At 50.0% G+C, this 18,537-nt stretch overlaps 1 protein-coding gene across 4 annotated transcripts in view; it reads left to right on the top strand.

Moving 5' to 3' along the window:
* Positions 1–4,740: 4,740 nt before the first annotated feature.
* The window catches only part of MOCS1 (molybdenum cofactor synthesis 1), a 35,457-nt gene continuing 21,660 nt past the window's right edge, over positions 4,741–18,537 (top strand). For 3 of the 4 annotated variants that reach the window (XM_036415352.2, XM_036415353.2, XM_045573225.1), the window contains exons 1-3: positions 4,741–4,963; positions 11,439–11,565; positions 12,835–13,002. In XM_036415352.2, coding sequence (XP_036271245.1) covers positions 4,841–4,963; positions 11,439–11,565; positions 12,835–13,002 — 418 coding nt within the window. In that variant the 5' untranslated portion in view covers positions 4,741–4,840. The remainder of the gene's footprint in view (positions 4,964–11,438; positions 11,566–12,834; positions 13,003–18,537) is intronic. The other variant, XM_036415354.2, reaches the window with a different exon arrangement.

The raw sequence follows: 18,537 nt of genomic DNA on the forward strand, positions 1-18,537 counted from the left end.
ATCAGCTGCCTTTTGCACACACTGTACTGGGGATGTGCTTGCAACCAAGGTACATGCTCTTGACTGGAATCAAACCCGGGACCTTTCAGTCCACAGGCCAATGCTCTATCCACTGAGCCAAACCGGTTTCGGCAATAACCTATTTAAAACCACCGTATACTCGGAAGGAGGTTAGAAGGGAAAATGGTTTAGGGTGGTTTCATAATAGAAATGGAGGGCTGGTCTGCCAAAGATCTGAGGAGGTCTCTGAAGAAGGTCCTCAGTGCCCTTCCACACCCTCCTCTTCTCCCAGACACCAAGAGTCCCCGGACACCCTGGTAGTGGGGCCCTGCAGGGACCCATTCTTCTCGGTAATCCCTGTGCCTTCTTAATCTTCCCAACTCATTATTATACCTACCCCAGTTCCCTCTATGTTTCTTGGCTTCTTATTCTTGAGAAACAGTTAATCGAATTTAATTGGAGTATTCATGGTTTATAATGGACCCAGAAATCCCTACGGAAAGTTACCAGAGGCTTAATAGATCTAAAGACATCAGTCTCTACAATCTCTTTCACGTGGGAGAACGATTGCTTCAGTGACTTTAGTAAGCCAATTCTGACTCCCCGATGATATCATAAAACAACAGAACACCTGCTCAGCATTGTACAATTGAATTAGCCCAGCAAAGCTGAAGACCTGCTTATGATTTGCAACTGACAAGAAATCTGCACCAGGAGAGAAAGACTGAGTGGCAGAAGTTAGACATGAAATGTGGAGTTGCTCCCCAGCAAGGGGCTCTGTGCTGAACTTGGTCTGCTGGGCAGGATCCCTGAAGCCATCATCCCACCACTATTCCCTTAGCAAAACAGGTAGCTCACTGTAGAAGCCCAGGGAAATAGGGAGTTGATAGGAGGTTATTTTATTTTCAATGATTTGGGGAGAATGATGTGGACACAGAGCAATTACAAAGCACTATTAGGCTGCTGCTGGTTCTCCAGAAGATGAGTGAGTATATAATAAGGCGGCAGTTCTCAAACTGTTGGTTCGGAACTCTTTCTACTCTTAAAAAGTATCAAAGACCCCAAATAATCTTTGCTTGTGTATTATTTAACATTTATTTACTGTGTCAATTAATTTCACTTAATATTTAACATATTAGAAATTAAAACAAACAATTTATTATTTTTTAAAATGAGTTAAGTACTCTAAAGTCAATAATACCTATTACATTTTAACATAACATTTAAAATAACTTTTTGAAAATATAGAAAGGTGGCATTGTGGTGTATTTTTGCAAACCTCTTTAATGCCAGACCTAGTAGAAACAGCTGGATTGTCATACCTGCTTTTGTATTCAATCTGCTGAAATCATAATCGGATAACCTGTGGGAAAAAAACTCTGAACAGCCATGGGAGCATGAGAAGGCAGATAAGTCTTAGTATTATTATGCAAATAGTTGAGCTCAGGAAGAAATCCTTTGAGAAGCACTAAATTAAACAGGTATTACAAACTCTTCTTAATTTTGCTGATGGCAGACTCTAAACAAGAGAGTGCTAAGATCAGCACTTCATGGCTCTGGGAGTATGGCTGACATGTGCAGACCTGTAAGGCCACCGGGGTTGCTCTCAGTAGGCAAGGGGAGCCACAGGGATGAAGAGAAGGAAGAGTTGTCCAGAGGAATGGAAAAGCCTGGATGGCACATTAGAGCACAAGGGGAATTCTGTTCCTGTGTAAGATTTTTACTAATATCTGCTTCCCAGGAACTCTTTGTGGGAAGGCTAAGGCTCACTTCCTTTTGAAATTACACTGAGTGGCCAGATTATTATGATCTCTGAATGCATAATAATCTGGCCACTTAATGTATATCCTATATAACGAAAGGCTAATATGCAAATTGTTCCCTTGATCAGGAGTTTGACCAGCAGGCAGGCCGGCCAACCACCCATGAACGAATTCATGCACTGAGCCTCTAACACACACACACACACACACACACACACACACACACACGAGTGGCCAGATTATTATGTGCTCAAAGATCATAATAATAATCTGGCCACTCAGTGTAGATGTAGCCATGCAACTTGCTCTGAGCAGAGCGATGTGTGACATTTTCAGGAAGAAGCTCCAGGAGCCACTTTGCTCTTTGCTGTAGTCTTTCCCTCTTGGTAATTGTTAATGTTCCATGTGGCTATTAGCTGTTCTATCAGCCCGGAGTCCAGGCTGACAATGAGGACAACATTAATGGGGAACCATCCCTAGCTAACCCTTGTTGGACATATAATACAAATGAAAAACAACATGTGTGGTTTTCAGCCATTGAGATGTTGGGCTTGTTTGTTATAATAGCACAATCTGTCTTATCCTGACTGATACAGCCACCTGACTAGAAAGGCATATAAAGGATACAAAATGTACCATTTAATGCACACCTATTGGGTGCTTACTGTGTGCATCAAACACAATGTTAGGTACTATGATTGCAAATGGTTTAGATTTGGCACCACCTTCAAAGGGCTTACAAATAAATAAATAAATAAATAATAAACAAACTGTCTCTGTGTTGCAATTGCCACTATTTTAACAAAGTTGAAGCTAGGGAATTATGAGAGAGAGAAGTCATTGAATCCTGCATTTGTCATGGAACTGGCAAGGATCAGACAGCATACTTATCTGGAATTTTTTAAGGGATTTTTAACTGGGGAGACCATTTCTGAGATGTGGGCAGGGTTAAAGTGGCCAACAGAGATATGGAGGCATTTGTGGCAATCAACAGGGGAAAGGCAACCCCACTGCAGGCTGAAGGACAGGGTTAAGAGTGGTGTTACTGGGCCTGGCAAGATCCGGACTCATTGCAGAGGAGCTGTGTGACACTATCTGTAGTTCTAGAAGGGCACAGTCATTGCCACAATCACATCAAAACAGGCAGGGAGCAGGAAAAAGCAATTCTCTCAATTCTTTCTCCTTCTGCTCTCTGACCTCCTGTCTGTGTTTAAGGTGGTCTTTACATCCAAGGACAAATATCCGTATAAGAAGGAGGCAGAAGGAGAATTAAGACAGAAGAGAAGCTGGCCATGGGATAGAAGCAGTCACAGAGAGAAGATACTGCACGGCTGGCTTTGAAAATAAAGAAGGGGACCTTGAGCCAAGGAATGCAGCTCTAGATGCTTGAAAAGGCAAACAAACAAACAAAAAACAAAAAACAAACAGCTTCTCCCCAGAGCCTCTGGAGGGAGTGCTCCTGTCACCATCATGGTTTTGGTCCAGTACAACTCATTTTAAACTCTGGTCTAGAACTGTGGGAGAATCATTTTGTTTTAAGCCACCAATTTGTGGCAACTTGTTATAACAATAATATGAAATGTTAATAGTTTAGGACAGAATCTCCACTGCCTCTAAATTCTATGGACTTACTACTGGATCAAGTTCATTATGTCATGTGACTTCTCACTTGCAAAAATATGGTATTTGTTCTCCTCACCCCCACACCCAGTTCTCCTGACAAATCCAGACATCAAATTTAGCAGTGGACAGAGCTTTGAACAGTCCTCAGTGGCCCTCAGGCCCTTTGTAAACAGATTTCTGTCAGGCCTGTCCCCACCAGTTTCAAACATATCCAGACACACTAACCCCCGGTAATGTATTGTCTGAATTTTGAATAACATCATAAAGCTAACATCATTTCAGCTTTTCTGATGGTCTTGCTGTCTTTTGTTCTACTCAGTTATACAGTCAGTTATTCTTTCCTCTCCACTAGTCTGTCAATTCTGCAAGACCAGAAACTCTATACCCATTTCCTAATATGCACTTGGCAGTTGGTGTGTTCCAGTCAATGTCTGAGTCTAGCTATTCCACAACAATAGAGTTTCGGATGCAATAAATAGGCTGGTTTGAGTATGATGATTCTTAGCACATAGGTCTATTATTGAGTGTGCATTACCATCCAAAATCTGACCAGACTGTAGCTCTTTGTTTCTGAGAGTGAGATATAGCTTCCCCTCCATTCCTAATGCAGACTGAACTTTGACTTTAGGAATCAGATTATCCTGGGTTTCATCCCAGCTTTCCCATCTATCAACTATACAACTTTGGGAAAATTAACCTCTCTAAGCCTCAGCTTCCTCAGCTGTAAGACTGAGGCTCTGTTCACTGCAGGATTATTATAATATTGCATGATGCCTCTCATGGAGTTTGCTTGGAGTGTAGGAAGCATTACAAAAGTGATATCCACTTAGTCAATGACTTCTTCCATACATTTCTTTTTAAACGGGGAGGCCAAGATTGTGAATGTTCTTTGGGAGCACAAGTGGAGAAGTATACCTTGAAAGAGGCAGCTGACGGTCCTACAACCAGGGCCTAGACTGCTGAAGAGGGAGTGAGATGAGTTATAAGCATGTAGAGTGAGATTATGTTTTTATATAAAATGTTGATAATTTTTGGCATTTATTCTGACTTTTCAAAATATTGCATTAAAATATTTATCTTGATTACCTACTTTATTGGCACACTCGTATCTAAATTTTGCACCAAAGCTATACAGAACTTTGTGTCAGTTACATCACAGCCTTGGTAGGGAACCAGAACAGCCACAGAAGTCTGTAGGAAAAGACATCGGTTTTCCTCTGAGTACACTATTACCCTGCATAGAAAGAGAGCAGACGGCGTGGACTACGACTCCCAGAAGGCTGCGCGGCACCGGGCCCTCTCCGATTGGCTGCACGGCTCGGAACCATCGCCAATTGGCTGCGCTGGCCCCGCCCCGCCCGCCCTGGCCGGGATGACCCAGGGCTGTGAGTCCCGGGTTAGAGTGCTCCCGAAGCCGGCTACTCAGGCGAGTCTCGGCCAGGCCCACAGGCTCCATGGCGACGCGGCCCGTGTCCCGGATGCTGCGGCGGGTCCTGAGGTCCAGTGTCCGGAGCTGCAGCTCAGGGGCTCCAGTGACGCAGCCCCGACCCGGGGAACCCTCCCAGTCTGCGGCGGAGGTGAGCCCGCTCGCCCGCATCTGCACCCTCCCTGGAGCGGGAGCGGCTGCCTGGCAGGCTGCCCCCTGTGCCCAGAGAAGCACCCAGGCTAGCCTGGGGCCAGGGCTTCAGGGAGGGACGCCTCGTCGCTTAATTGGGGGCGGGGAGAGGAGTGCAGTGATGTTTCCTAGATGGACTGTCGGTCTGATCTCTCAGATACTTCAGGGTGGGGGAGGGGTTCGCTCCTTGGGGCTCTTGCTTAAACCCCTCCCTGCCCACCAGCCCTGCAGCCCCCACCAGGTCTGAGTGGCCTCCGCCGGTGGGGGGCAGGCGGATAGGGCTTTGGGTCCTAGGAGATGTTATCAATACCCCCTCTCAGCCCCACCTCATGCTCAGCCTCTTCCTTAAACATTTTCCTCCCCACCCCCCAGCAGACTGGTCTGGGTATGACCAGGTGTTCATGAGACACCCTTCTGTAAAGTGTGACACTGCCTAAAAATGTCACCTTGGTGCCAGCAAGAGTCAGTTGTCACCTTGGTGGTCACAGGGCTCTCACTTTCTGTTTCATCTTCATTTCCTTCAGGAGGGTGCAGCCTCCTTTAGGGCAGCGTGGAGCAGGACCTGCGCCCTTCAGGTTAGGGGTTTGGTATCTATCTCTTCAGGGTGAGGAGCTCCTCTTTCTGTCCCCACCTCCCAGTCCTTGACAGCATCCCTCAGAGTGATTCCTATAATCACAAGTTTTAAGTTGGCTCTGCTTTTGTGCATGTGGTCAGAGAATAACTTGGGGAGAAGCGTCTCTTGATTTGCCGAAACCTTAGTTCTAGATCCATCTGGTCCTTCTCCTCCCACTCCCCAGCACAAACCTTCAAGTCCTGGGGTTCATCAGATCCTGCTCCCCTCCCCCCCCCTCACTACTGCCCAATGAGGGGGAGCCTACCTGGCGGTCCCCTCTGGGATCCTCAGATAAACAGGTCCAGTTGCTGGGAAATGGAGAGAATGTTCCCTATTCCTGACCTCTGAACTCCACTGAGGGGGAGGCGGGAGAGCAGAGATTGCTGAGAGATCTTTAAACAGTTCCAGAAGAGGGAGGTTTCTCCCTCCCCCGCCTCTAGCTCATTTCATACCTTTCACGAGAGGACCCGTGCTAAGGGCTTCAGTCCTCACAGAAAGCACGGAGTCGGGTCTGTAAATGTGAGGAGCAGAGTGTTTCTCAGTGTGGAGGCTTGTGAAGTAACTCCCCTGAGTCACAGGGCTGGGAAGGGGCAGGAACTCAAACTCTGGTGCCTGCGGGGAGGACGGGGGAGAGGCTGCCCCTACCCTCTCCTTTGCACCGGGAAGGGAGCTGTCACGAGCAGGGAAGAGCATGGATGGTGGGACAGAGCGCCTGGCATTGAGTCCCAGCCCTGTCACATCCTAGCTGTGTGAACCTCACCTCCCTGTGCCTCCTCTTCCTGTTTGTAAAGTGGAATAATAGTGTCTGCTCCATCAGGTGGTTATAGGGGCTATAAAATATATATAATTAGAACAAAGCCTGGCACACCTAAGTGCTCTGTTAAGCATGTAGTTGTTGTAATTATTGTTTTTGCTGCCACTGGCCCGTGCAGTGTCCCGTTAGTCCCCTCCCACCTGGACATTCAAGATAGCCATTCTGGCAGCTGTTGGACCACAGACCGCCCATCTCCGTCGTTCCCCTCTGGCGTTGTCCTCAGCAGACAGGTTGTCCCTTGAGTGCTGGATGCTCTCCCGCCTTTCTTGGAATCTGCCCACAGTGCTCGGCACAGGGATCCGCCTGCAGTGGAGTCAGCAGATGTTTTTGATTGTTTGCAACCCAAGGGAGGGCCATGGACCGTAGGCACGGGAAAGGGAGCCCCACGTTTGCAGTCTTGCTTGGCCTCCAGTTTTCCCTGGTTCCTGGGCTGCCACTCGTCCTCTCTTCAGGTCTTCAAAAGCCGACGGTTGAAGCAGCCCATCTTGACACGGTGGGGAGGGCACAGATGCCTTGGAGACTCTCAGAGGAGAGACAAGCCTGTAGGCACATGTGGTCAGCCTGTCCCAGAGCTTGCTAATTGGCAAGAGCAGGGGTGGGGGCCCCTGAGCCCCTATCCCCCTTTCCTTCCTGCCTTTTCCCACACCCTGCACAGGGCCTTGACCCTCCAGTTTGGAATAGGGGAAGGGGGCGTTGCTTGGACAGACAGAGGGGCAAGCCACTGGGTAGCTAACATTTCTGTGTTGGGGTGCGGGTGTGAGAGAGCCCCTGTGAGGCCGGCTGAAAGGAGGCCTTGGGATTGGTCCAAGGACAGGTTGAGCAGATTCTACTTCTACATGTAGGAAGGGTAAGAGGCGGTGTGTGGGGCCGTGGGCATGTGGCACGTGGGGACGTGGGGATGTGGGAAGGGGAGAGATGGCTACCTGCCTTGTGATGGGGTGGCCCGGACAGTCTTCTTCAGGAGGCTTATCCCAGCCCAGAAGCACTGCACCCCTCTTCTCTTTCTCAAGCTTCATGTGGGCTGGTCTCGGGTGCTGGGCCAGCTGCCTCAGGCAGGGGAGAGAGGGACCCACAAGGCCACAGCACCCGGATGTGCAAATAGCTGCAAAGGAAGGTTAAGAGGAAGGAACTGGGTATAGGAGAAGGTAGGAGGGACCACAGGGCCGGCCTGGGGCAGGACACGTGGAGGAAAAGAGATAGAGGGCAAGCAGGGTGTTATCTGGACTCCGAGCCTGGGCAGCTCTGTAAAAGCTTTACTTCGGTAAGTGTGCCACTCCCCGCCAGGAGCCAGAGTTGTGAAGACCTCACACTTAGGGTGGGGTGAGGAGGGAGGGAGGCTGGGGGCTAGCGGCTGTGCTAAGTCATCTCATGTGGCAGAGGTAATTTTGGGATACCTGGGGTATATATCATTGCAAAACTGCTGGTCAGGCAGGGCTCTGATACTCAAGTTTGGCTTGTGTTTTTTCTCCTGAATAACCCTGCTACCCTGTGTATACTGTAGAGCTATTCGGGGCTGGCCTTCACCATTGAAATCTAATGCCCAGGTGACTAATGCCAGGGGAGGCTCTTAACTCCTTAGTACTACCCTCGCCCTTGCCACTCCACTCCGCCTCAATCCGCCCTGGGCAGGGAGACAAGGGGTAAACAGGTAGCATGTGGTAGGCTGCTGAGGACTGGTTATTATTGGCACTGGCATCGGTGGTGCTGGAGGGACTTGGGCACCACCGTCCTGCCTCGGGTGGTGTGACAGCAGGTCAAGTCCCAGCTGTGGGTGGGAAGGCCAGGGCCATGCAGGACAGGGAAGGGTGGGAAAACCAGTCCCAGCACTCACAACTAGTGCTGCTCAAGAATACTTGATTGATGATTCAATATGTAAGTAGGAATTATTTTAAGAAAGTGGCAGGAATCACAAGCTTAATACTTACTCTGCCAGGAACACCGCCTATCGAGTTAGGTAGACATATTATCCACACTTTATGGATGAGGAAGCCAAGGCTTAAAGACTTTAGCTCCACAGGTAGTTCATAAGGAGCAGAGCCAAGCTTGCCATTCAGGTTTGCCGACTCCCAAAGCCTGTGCTAGCACCACAGCAAGACCCTGGAGTAAACCAGCTGCTGCTGCTTTTGTCCTGGGGTGGCCGGGCCAGGAGTCCTCGGCCCTGGCTGCAGGGAGGAAGCTACAGCCCTTCAAACACACACAAATCCGCAGCTCACCCCACCCCAGAGCCATTGGCGGGCTCTGGCCTCAGTCCTAGGAGCTCTGCAGTGATGATGATGGCCAAGCAGAGTCGGGAGCCGCTGTATCATGCTACACCATGTGGGCAACCGAGGCCAGCCCGGAAATGCTTGATGACCCCAGTGTAACCTTTGGAGTAGGAGCCTGCCTCTTGGGACATGGACTCAGTTTGCCACTAGCTAATGACATGTAGTGTGGACACTGGGATACTGAGACCCATGGGAGGGCTCCCCACACGGGAAACAGCCTGGTCCGGGCTGGGCCCTGGGAATCTGGGCAGCTGGGGCTTTCTATTCTGATATGTCCAGCCCTTCCTGGGGGAGGCATTGCTGCTACCCTGCCTGTGGCCGTGCCCTCTGGGCCCTGGGCTCCTTTGGCACTGGCATTTTCCCCTCAAGGAGATTTAAGGGAAAGGAAGAAACTAGAAGAACGAAAGTAGGATATGCAGTGTTGGAGGAGGAAAGAGGCAAGGATGAGGCTTGTTAATATCCAAGAGAGAGATAGAGGGAGAGAGGGTGTGTGTATATGCATATGTGTGTGTGTGTGTGTGTGTGTGTGTGTGTGTACAGGAGGCTGGGCAGGTACTGGCAGTACAGAGTCTGAATGAACCTGGATAAGGTCACTCCACGTCTCAAAGTGGAATCGGGCCTGCCCCTCTCTGGCCAGAACAGAGCATTTAATTTCCTCGTGGATGCCCCATTACACTGCTGGCTTGCTGATTCTGCTGAGTCATACTCCTTGGCCCTCACTTGCTCCCAATTCCTGGATTTGTTTTGGCTCCTCCCTCACCCAGCCTCCTTCCCTGTATGTTAAGATGAGGGTCAGGAGAGGCATCTTGGCAAGTGAGGAGCTAGGGCCTGGGGTGATTGACAAATCAATGAATTGCAAGTAGCTGTTGATGGGGAAGCTGGTGCAACTCTGCCCTACATCCTGATTCCCAGGTGTCCGACCGCCTGGGCTCTGGTGGCCAGGGGGGACTCTTGGCTCTGAGGATCTCCTGCCCCATCCTCAAGGCTACCGCTGGCAAGGAGGTGGGAGCCAGGGAGGAAGGGATGGTTAGGATGGTATTAGCCGGCAGTTCTGAGAAGTGACTGCTGCTCACTGGCCATGACTGAGCAGGGTTCTTCAGAGGACATGGGGAACTGGCCTCAGTGTGGGCAGTGAGCACCCCCACATCTCCACACCCTCTCTCCTGTCCCTTCTCTCTCTCAAGTCCGCCTGTGGCCCTTGGTCCTGGCTGCACAATAGAATCACCTGGAGAGATTAAAATCACAAGTGCTCAGAGATCAAATTCACTGATCTCCAGAAGAACTTTTTTTCTTAAGCTCCTCAACTGGTTGCACAGAACAGCCAGGGCTGAGGAGGTCACTGGCGTCAATGTTTCTCCCTCCCTGCCTCAGGAGGGCCTGAGGCCTTCTGCCTCTTAGATTACAAATTCTTAATCCTAGGTGTTTCCCTTCCAGCTCCCTGCCCACCCCTGCACCTCATTATTTCTTTTTTAGTTTACAGCTGGGAAAGCAGGCCTAGAGGAATTAGGGCACTTTCCCAGGTGTAAGGTCACACCTGGCCCAGAAACCAGGGTTCTTGCCCTTCCCGTCTGCCTCGGGGATGACTGCCAAGGCCATGATTTCTTTGTTCTAAAGAAATGGCTTCTCCTCGCCTGCCCGCCCGCTGTACTGCCCCCTGTGCATCTTCTTGGACTCCTCCTGTCACCAGAGGAAGGAATTTGGAACTTGGAATCAGAGACCTGGATTTGAACAACTCAGGGTGTTCTTGGACCCCATCCAAGCCTTAGTTATAATCCTCCATGGAGAAGGTGTGGGGGTTCATTGAGCAGAGAACATTCTTTGGAACTTGAAGATGGTTTGCAAATGTTCCTTCTTGGAGCAATGATCTCGTCAGCATCTGTCATGAAACGCAGAGTTTTGCTAGGAAGGTGGGAGATCAGAGGAGATCAGACTTTGGAGATGGTGAGGCTGGCTGCTGCTTTTCTCCCCAGCAGGGCTCGGGCCTTCCAGGGACTCTCCAGCCACCTCCTCCCCTATAGGCCTCAGACAACGGGTGGGTCATTCTTCCTTCCTGCAGTGGGTGGGGAAGGATAAAGACACGGCATCTCTGCACGGCCATTCCGGCCCCTCCATTCTGCCCTCTTGGGGGCTGGGAGCCCCATTCCCTCTGCAGGTCTCCCAGGTTGTGCTGTCCTCGCCCCTTGGCCTGTGTGCGGGGAGCCCTCCCATGCTGCTGGTGGCTTGACCTGTTGGGTCCTCCTGGGCATTGGGGATGCCCTGGGGACCCCAGCCAACAGGGGGATAGTTAAGGGGAGCCAGCTTGTGTGACACCCAGAGTTAGTGGTTTTGCCTGAGCTCTTTCTGCCTGCCTTGGTCAAGGGAGGGAAGGGGAGGCCTTAGTTGGAAAGGTGGCTCACCAAGCTCTAGCCGTGCAGCGATGGTGCCTCCCTGCCTCAGGTACCTGCCTCCTTCCTGGACCATCTCTCCCAGGGATAGCAAGTCTCCTGGGCAGGCTTCCTCTAAGGGTGGGGGTGCGCATGTCCTGCAGGTTGGGACTCCACAACCCAGCAGGTCCTTCCCTCAGGCCAGTCTTGGGGGAGGGGGAACCCCAGTTCCCTCAGTGCTGAGGGACCCACAGGGCTGGAAAGATGAGAGGTGCTGCTGCACAGATAGGAAGGGTTATGTCCCCCAGGTGGGCTTCCCCCTGGCAGGCTCCCCTGGCTCCACCCCTGCAGTGTCCTCCCCTCTGACCTGACTGTCCCTGCAGGAGCTGTCCAGGCGGAGGCAGTTCCTGAGGGAGCACGCGGCCCCCTTCTCTGCCTTCCTCACCGACGGCTTTGGCCGCCACCACAGCTACCTGCGGATCTCCCTCACCGAGAAGTGCAACCTCAGATGTGAGTCTCCTTCCGGGCCCTCTCTGCGCCCCGTTCCTCTCTCCATGCGCCGAAATCTCCCCATGCCAGCAATTCCTGTCCATGTCCCCAGTTCCTCTTTCTGACTTCCCCACCGCCCACCCTCTGCCTTGCTCGCCAGGTGAAGTTCAGGACAATATTGGGGTCCAGGCTGAGTTTTATGATCGTGGAAGCTGGATTCTAGATTAGAACAAAGAATTGCTGTTCCTCAAGGTTCTTTCTTCCTCCCTTCTGTTGTTCTGCAGTGCCCAGCATTCAGGACGTGCCAGGGTGCCCCACTAGACACCAAACCGGGAGGTCCACAGCAGGGCCCATGGCCAACACTCCAGCTGTGGAGACAACCCAGTGTCGAGAGAAGTTCATTAAGTTGGCCAAGGTCATCTGGGGCCAAGATGATGCAGAGTCCTCGTTTAATAATCCCATGAGGGCTTCCCTGGGGTGTATTTGCTGCTTGACTTCTCAAGTTTGTTGGCCTTCCTCCCTCCCTCTCTCTCTCTTTCTCTTTCTCCTTTTTTCCCCCTCCCCTACTCCCTCCTTTCCCTACTCTGTAGTTCACAGTAAGAAATGTGTTCACTTCATGGCCCAGGAAATATGCATGTGCATATGTAAATGTTGAACTCAACATTTCTAGTCAGTCTTAAAAGACCAATTCTGGAGTCTTCATGACTCACAGATCTGGTCCCAATCCTTGATGGCACTGAACCACCAAAACTAATGGTGGGAATGGCCCCCTCCCCAGCCAGGGCTCACCTCCTTTACCCCATTCTGCTAGCTGGCCCGGATACAGAACCTGAGTTTTCCTACTGATCACAGCGTGGACAGAAATCTGGAGTAGACAGGTTGGATGTAGCTACAGAGAACAGCAGCTTTGCCAGGCCAGAGAGTACTTCCCTGCCTTTTCACCCCATCACACACATGCGAAAGGGTAGCTATTTGCCCAAACCAGATGAAATGAGAGAGGGTGAACAATGCCAGAAGGAATGGGCCCCGGCCCTGGCCCTCTCGTCAGGCCATGCCCAGCATGAGAAGTCAGCATTTTGGCTCTCTACCTGGCTTATCTTTAACCTGTACCCTCCGCTCCCTCAGGTTACCATTTCACAGATGAGAAAGGGGAGGCCCAGAGAGAATCTGGCCTAGGGTCTGCACCAACTCAGTGTCTGGGTGGGTTCTGGAGAAAGTCCTGGCCCGGTGGGGGCGGGCACACCATGGGCCTGGCTGCTGTCATCATCCCCCCACGCTCCTTCCCTGCAGGCCAGTACTGCATGCCCGAGGAGGGGGTACCACTGACGCCCAAGGCCGACCTGCTGACCACAGAGGAGATCCTGACCCTGGCGCGGCTCTTTGTGAAAGAAGGTGTCGACAAGATCCGGCTAACGGGCGGGGAGCCGCTCATCCGGCCCGACGTGGTGGACATCGTGGGTGAGTGTGATGGAAGCTGTCCCCTCAGCTCCTGCCTCGTCCAGCTGGACTCCGATATTAGTACTAATCTTTAGCATTCATTCATTCAGAGCTTTATGCTCACCAGGTCCTTCCACCCTCTGAGATGGGCACCATTGTTTTTCCACTTGAGGGGCAGAGAAGCTCATTAGCTTGCCCGAGATCACAAAGCTCCTAAGTGTCGGAGGCTAAAGTCCTGAGACTAAAGTCCTCACAGGGGCCCGGGGCCCACTGATCTGCCTCCATGCCCACAGCCTCCCACCTCCTCACACACGGTGCCGGGCCTTCGCAGTGCCTGTTCCCTCTCTGGGAGCGGAGGGCTCACTGCCTGCTTCAGTCAGGTTCCTGCTCAGATGCCGTCACCTTGTGGAGCCCTTCTTGACCACTCTAAGTACATCTCTTATACAGACCCCGAAACACAATTTAAAAATGAAAAAAAATAAAGTACATTTCCACATAGACACGCCAGCTACTGTCTGTCCCTGGGATTGTCACGCTACAGCCCACAGGCTTAATCTGGGCCACCACCTTCCTGTGTGGCCTGCAAGCAAAGAATTTTTTTTTTTTTTTAATGTTTCTGTAGATTGGAAAAGCAAAGCAAAAGAATAACGTTTTGTGACATGTGAGAATTAAATGAAATCCTAAACTCACTGTCCATCCATGAAGTTTTGTTGGAACATGGCCACACCTCCATTTGCATGTTTCCCAGGCTGCTTTTGCAGAGTTGAGTGGTTGCAAGGGAGACCGTGTGACCGGCAAGCCACACATATTTACTATCTGGTCTTTTGCAGAAAAAGTGTAGCAGCCCCTACTTTACCCCTGTCCTACCTTACTTATCTTCACAGGATTTGCCTCATTTTGACTTTATGTTATTTGGTTGTATATGGTTTTCCGATTTATATTATCTGTCCCCCTCCGCCAACTAGCATGAAAACTCTCAGTGCGCCGTGTGGCTCTGGGGGGCCGTGGGCTCAAGGAGGGGCTGTGGAGCTCTGGGTGGGCGGCTCATGGGGCTCTTAAAGAGCCATGGGGCTTTCAGGGACCCATGTGACTGGGGGGAGGTCCCGTGGGGCTCTTGGGGACCCATGGGGCTCTGGAGGGGGGGGTTCTGTAGGGCCCTGTGGGGGCCGTGGGGCTCTGTGGGAGCTGTGGCAGGTTTGTTCCAGCTGTGCTTTCAGCACTTGGGACCGTGCCCGACACATGGTGCTCACTAAGGTTTGTCAGATGAAGGAGAGTAGTTGAAAGTGCAATCTCTGAAGCAGGATAGACCCAGGTGTGAGTCTTACTGACAGCATGCCTTTGGGAAACTTTCACAGTCCGGACAGAGATGGGACCTGCCTTACAGGGGGAATGAAGAGGGAGTGCTCAGCGCCTACCAGTGCTCTGTAAGGCCCTGCCCCGCTTCTACGCCCCAGGGTCAGGCAGAGACCTTTGCTCATGTGATTGCGGCTGATGAAATCAGAGGAAATTAAGGTTGTGTGTTTTTGATAGTTGAGCCCTCCGCCCCCTCACCGCCAGTCCCACCCCAGCTCTTACGGGTAGGACCTCCTAACCCTCAGCTCTCCGCCTCGTTTGCTGGCTCAGCGAGCGTTCTCTGGAGTGCTTTGTCCTGTCTGGGCATGTGCTGGGCACAGTGAGCCCCTGACAGTGCTGTGGGCAGAAGCATGTGCTGGAGCCTGCCATCTGACAGGGGCTCAGGATCCCGACAGCCCTCTGCTTTCCTTCCCATGGCCAGCTCCCTCCACCCACCACTGGTCACTTGGTCTGGGATCCTGCCATTATTTCTGGGCTGGACACCCTGTCCTAGGAAAGCTGACGAGTATTTCTGGTGGCTCCTCGGAGCTTCAGAGAGAACTGGGTTCCAGGAAAAGGCTGAACCTGCTGAATTTGGCTGGCTGCCAGGCACAGCCCCTGCTTCAGGCCACTTCGTGCGCCCTCTGGTCCAGGTTCAACCTTAAGTCCCCGTGTTTCCTGCACATTGTTGTGATGCTGTTGTAATAACTTCGTTATTATTTAACAGGAAAGGAGGAAAGGGCAGACCTAATAGTATAGGCATGCCATTTATACAGCTTTGCCAGAAAGCTGCATCTAACATTCTCCAAGTCTCTTCCCAGATGAGTGATGGGGGAAAGAATGAGATAAAGGACGTGTAGATGCATGCCTAGCAGGTCTGAGTGACATGGGAGGATGCTTACCTGTCAGGGAGGATGCTTACCTGTCAAACCTGGAAGTTAAGTGAATCACAGGCTAGACTAGGTGTGGCCACTACAAGTGCAGGAAACCTGAATATTTAAATCAGGCGTCCTCAAACTTTTTAAAGTGGGGGCCAGATCACGGTCCCTCAGAGAGCTGGAGGGCCGGACTATATGAACTACTAATTCCTACTGTAACACCAAGGCTGCGCTCACTGCCCAAAAAACCTGGCGGGCCGGATCAGACTCCTCTGCGGGCCACATGTGGCCCGAGGGCCATAGTTTGATGGCCCGGGGGCCATAGTTTGAAGACGCCTGATTTAAATGTCCAAACAAAGGAAGTTCTAGCTCTCTTTGTCTTTCACCTGTGATTCCCGCTGCAGGGGGCTGTGCTCTGTGCTTGCACAGCCATGTGTGACTTTCACAATGGACTAATGGATTTGATTTGATTTTTTATTTTTTCAAATTTATTTATTTATTTATTTATTTATTTATTTATTTTTAATATATTTTATTGATTTTGTACAGAGAGGAAGGGAGAGAGATAGAGAATTAGAAACATCGATGAGAGAGTCATCGATCAGCTGCCTCTTGCACACCCCCTGCTGGGGATATGCCCGCAACCAAGATACATGCCCTTGACCGGAATCGAACCCAGGACCCTTCAGTCCCCAAGCCGACGCTCTATCCATTGAGCCAAACCGGTTTCGGTGACTAATGGATTTTAATTAGCTTGTATACTGAACTACACCTGGTTGCACCATGGAGCAGACTGGCCACTGGTCTTGCTTTTGACACTGCTGAAACCCTAGCTGCACTTTTTCCAGGATTAGCTAAGGGGCAGGGAACTTTGGAATCTGAGCAATGTAAATTCATGCAAATAAAGCCTTTTCCCACATCCATTATCCCATGGGGGCTTCTAAAAATTCTTATTTTAGCAGTACCCTGAGCACCTCCACCTCATGGGAGCGATGGGGAAGTTTGATTCCTTGGTAACTATTATACCACCACTAGAGGCCCAGTGCATGAATATGTGCACCAGTGGGGTTCCTTGGCCTATCCTGCAGGATGGGGCTGAAACCAGCTCTTGGAAATTCCCCAAGGGGACCCAGATTGCAAGAGGGCACAGCCCAAGCTGGGGATCCCACTGCACGATTGGGGCCAGGGAGGGATGAGGAAAGTTAGCCAGCCAGGGGAGGAACCACAGGAGGGTTCCAGGGTGTGTCCGTCCTGATCTGTTGGACACCAGCAGCAAACTAACCTACTGGTTGGAGCATCTGTCCCTGGTGGTCAGTGCATGTCAAAATGACTGGTCGGCAGGTTGACTGCCTGCCCCTGGTGGTCAGTGCACATAGTGAGCAGTTGAACAGCCTTAGCATATCATTAGCATATTATGCTTTGATTAGTTAAATGGATGACCAGACAACTTAGCACATTAGGCTTTTATTATATAGGATAACCACCATCCATAGTCATAACGCTTCTCATTTAGTAGGTCTGAACCTCTATATCCATTAAACAATAACCCAATTCTTGCTCCCCATACACACCTCAGCCCTGGTACTTTCTGTCTTTATGATTTTTAGCTATTTTAAGAACCTCATGAGTGAATCATACAGTATTTGTCTTTTGTGACTGCCTTTTTTCACTTAGCATAATGTTCACAAAATTCATCCATGTTATGGCATACATATTACAGAATTTTCTTTCTTTTAAGGCTGAATAATATTCCATTGTGTGCATATATCATATTTTGATAATCCATTCATTAGTCAAGTTAGGTTGGTTCCATGTTTTAGCTGTTATGAATAATGCTACTATGAACAGGTGTAGAAATGTTGGCGGCGGGGGTAACAGCACCAGGTGTTAGACTGGTAGGGTCTGACCGGACATGGGTCAGCAACATCAGTACTTGAGTTCTGGCTAGGAAAGAATTCAGAGCCAAGACTCAAACTATAAGAGAATATTTACTTAGAATATTTACATAGAGGTGGAAGAAGTGAATGATAGAAGAAGAGGGTTTAGGAAACAAGTTACAGAGGCCAAAGGAGGGCTCTTGGAGCTTCAAAGTGAGGAAGGTAAAGGTGACTTGCCAGGGGGAATGGGAAGGGGAAGGAGGAAGGGAAAGGAAAGGGTGTGCTTCAGGGAAGGAGAGCACGCTAAGTCCTGAGTCCTAATGGTTTTAAGGGTGTAGATTTTAGGGGAGGCTTCAGGGGAAGAACTCAGTAGAATATTCAGCAGATTTCTAGATGTACTTTTTCAGGATTGTGATCTCCACTGATTGACCTCAGGACCAGCTGCACTGAATAATGACCCCCGCTACCTTGGCACCAATCAATCAGTGGAGATTGGTGCGAAGGCAGCGGGGGTCATTATTCAGTGCAGCTGGTCCTGAGGTCAGCCTTGGTGTTTGTGTCTGGTTTTGATGCTTCTCTGAACCTGGAGCTGAAATACAACCGAGGCCAGGATGTTATCTCTAGAGAGTAAAGGTCAGGGGATCTAAACAGATTGACCAGCGATATGCTAGGGGAGGGAGGGTCACCCTGGACTTCTCTCCCTGGTGACTTTCTGTACCAGTCCCATCGTCCTTATTCTTACTCTGCTCATCTCTGTTTAGCTGCCTACCACAGAAATATCTCTTTGAGATCCTGCTTTCATAGAGACAGTGGAAGTGGAATTGCTCGGTCATATGTAGTCCTATTTTTAATTTTTTAAAGAACCCTCCATACTGTTTTCCACAGTGACTGCACCATTTTAAATTCCTATCGACAGTGACAAAGTTCCAATTTCTTCACATTCTGGCCAGCACTCTTATTTTTATTTTTTTTGATAGTAGCCATCATAATGGGTATGAGGTGGTATCTCATTGTAGTTTTGATTTTCATTTCCCTAACGATTAATTGAGCATCTTTTCATGTGCTTATTGGCCATTCATATATCTGCTTTGGAAAAAAATCTTTTCAAATTTTTTGCCCTTTTTTGAGTTGGGTGCTCAGTTGTTGTTACTGAGTTTTAGGAGTTCCCTATTTATCCTGGATCTTAGTCCCTAATAAGTTATATAATTTGAAAATATTTTCTCTCTTTCTTGCTTTTTCTTGCTTTTTATTCTATAGTCAGTATCTTTCCATGCCCAGATTTTTAAATTTTCAAGAAGGCCATTTTTTCTTTGGTTGTCTGTGCCCATGGAGTCATAGCCAAGAAATCATTGCCAAATCCAGCGCTGTACAGCTTTTGTCCTGTAATTTCTTCCAAGAATTTTATTGTGCTAGGGCTTACATTTAGGTCCTTGATTAACACTTTGAGTTAATTTTTGTATATGGTGCTA

The sequence above is a fragment of the Pipistrellus kuhlii genome, unplaced genomic scaffold (assembly GCF_014108245.1).
Source record: "Pipistrellus kuhlii isolate mPipKuh1 unplaced genomic scaffold, mPipKuh1.p scaffold_m20_p_5, whole genome shotgun sequence".
Classification (NCBI taxonomy): Eukaryota; Metazoa; Chordata; class Mammalia; order Chiroptera; family Vespertilionidae; genus Pipistrellus; species Pipistrellus kuhlii.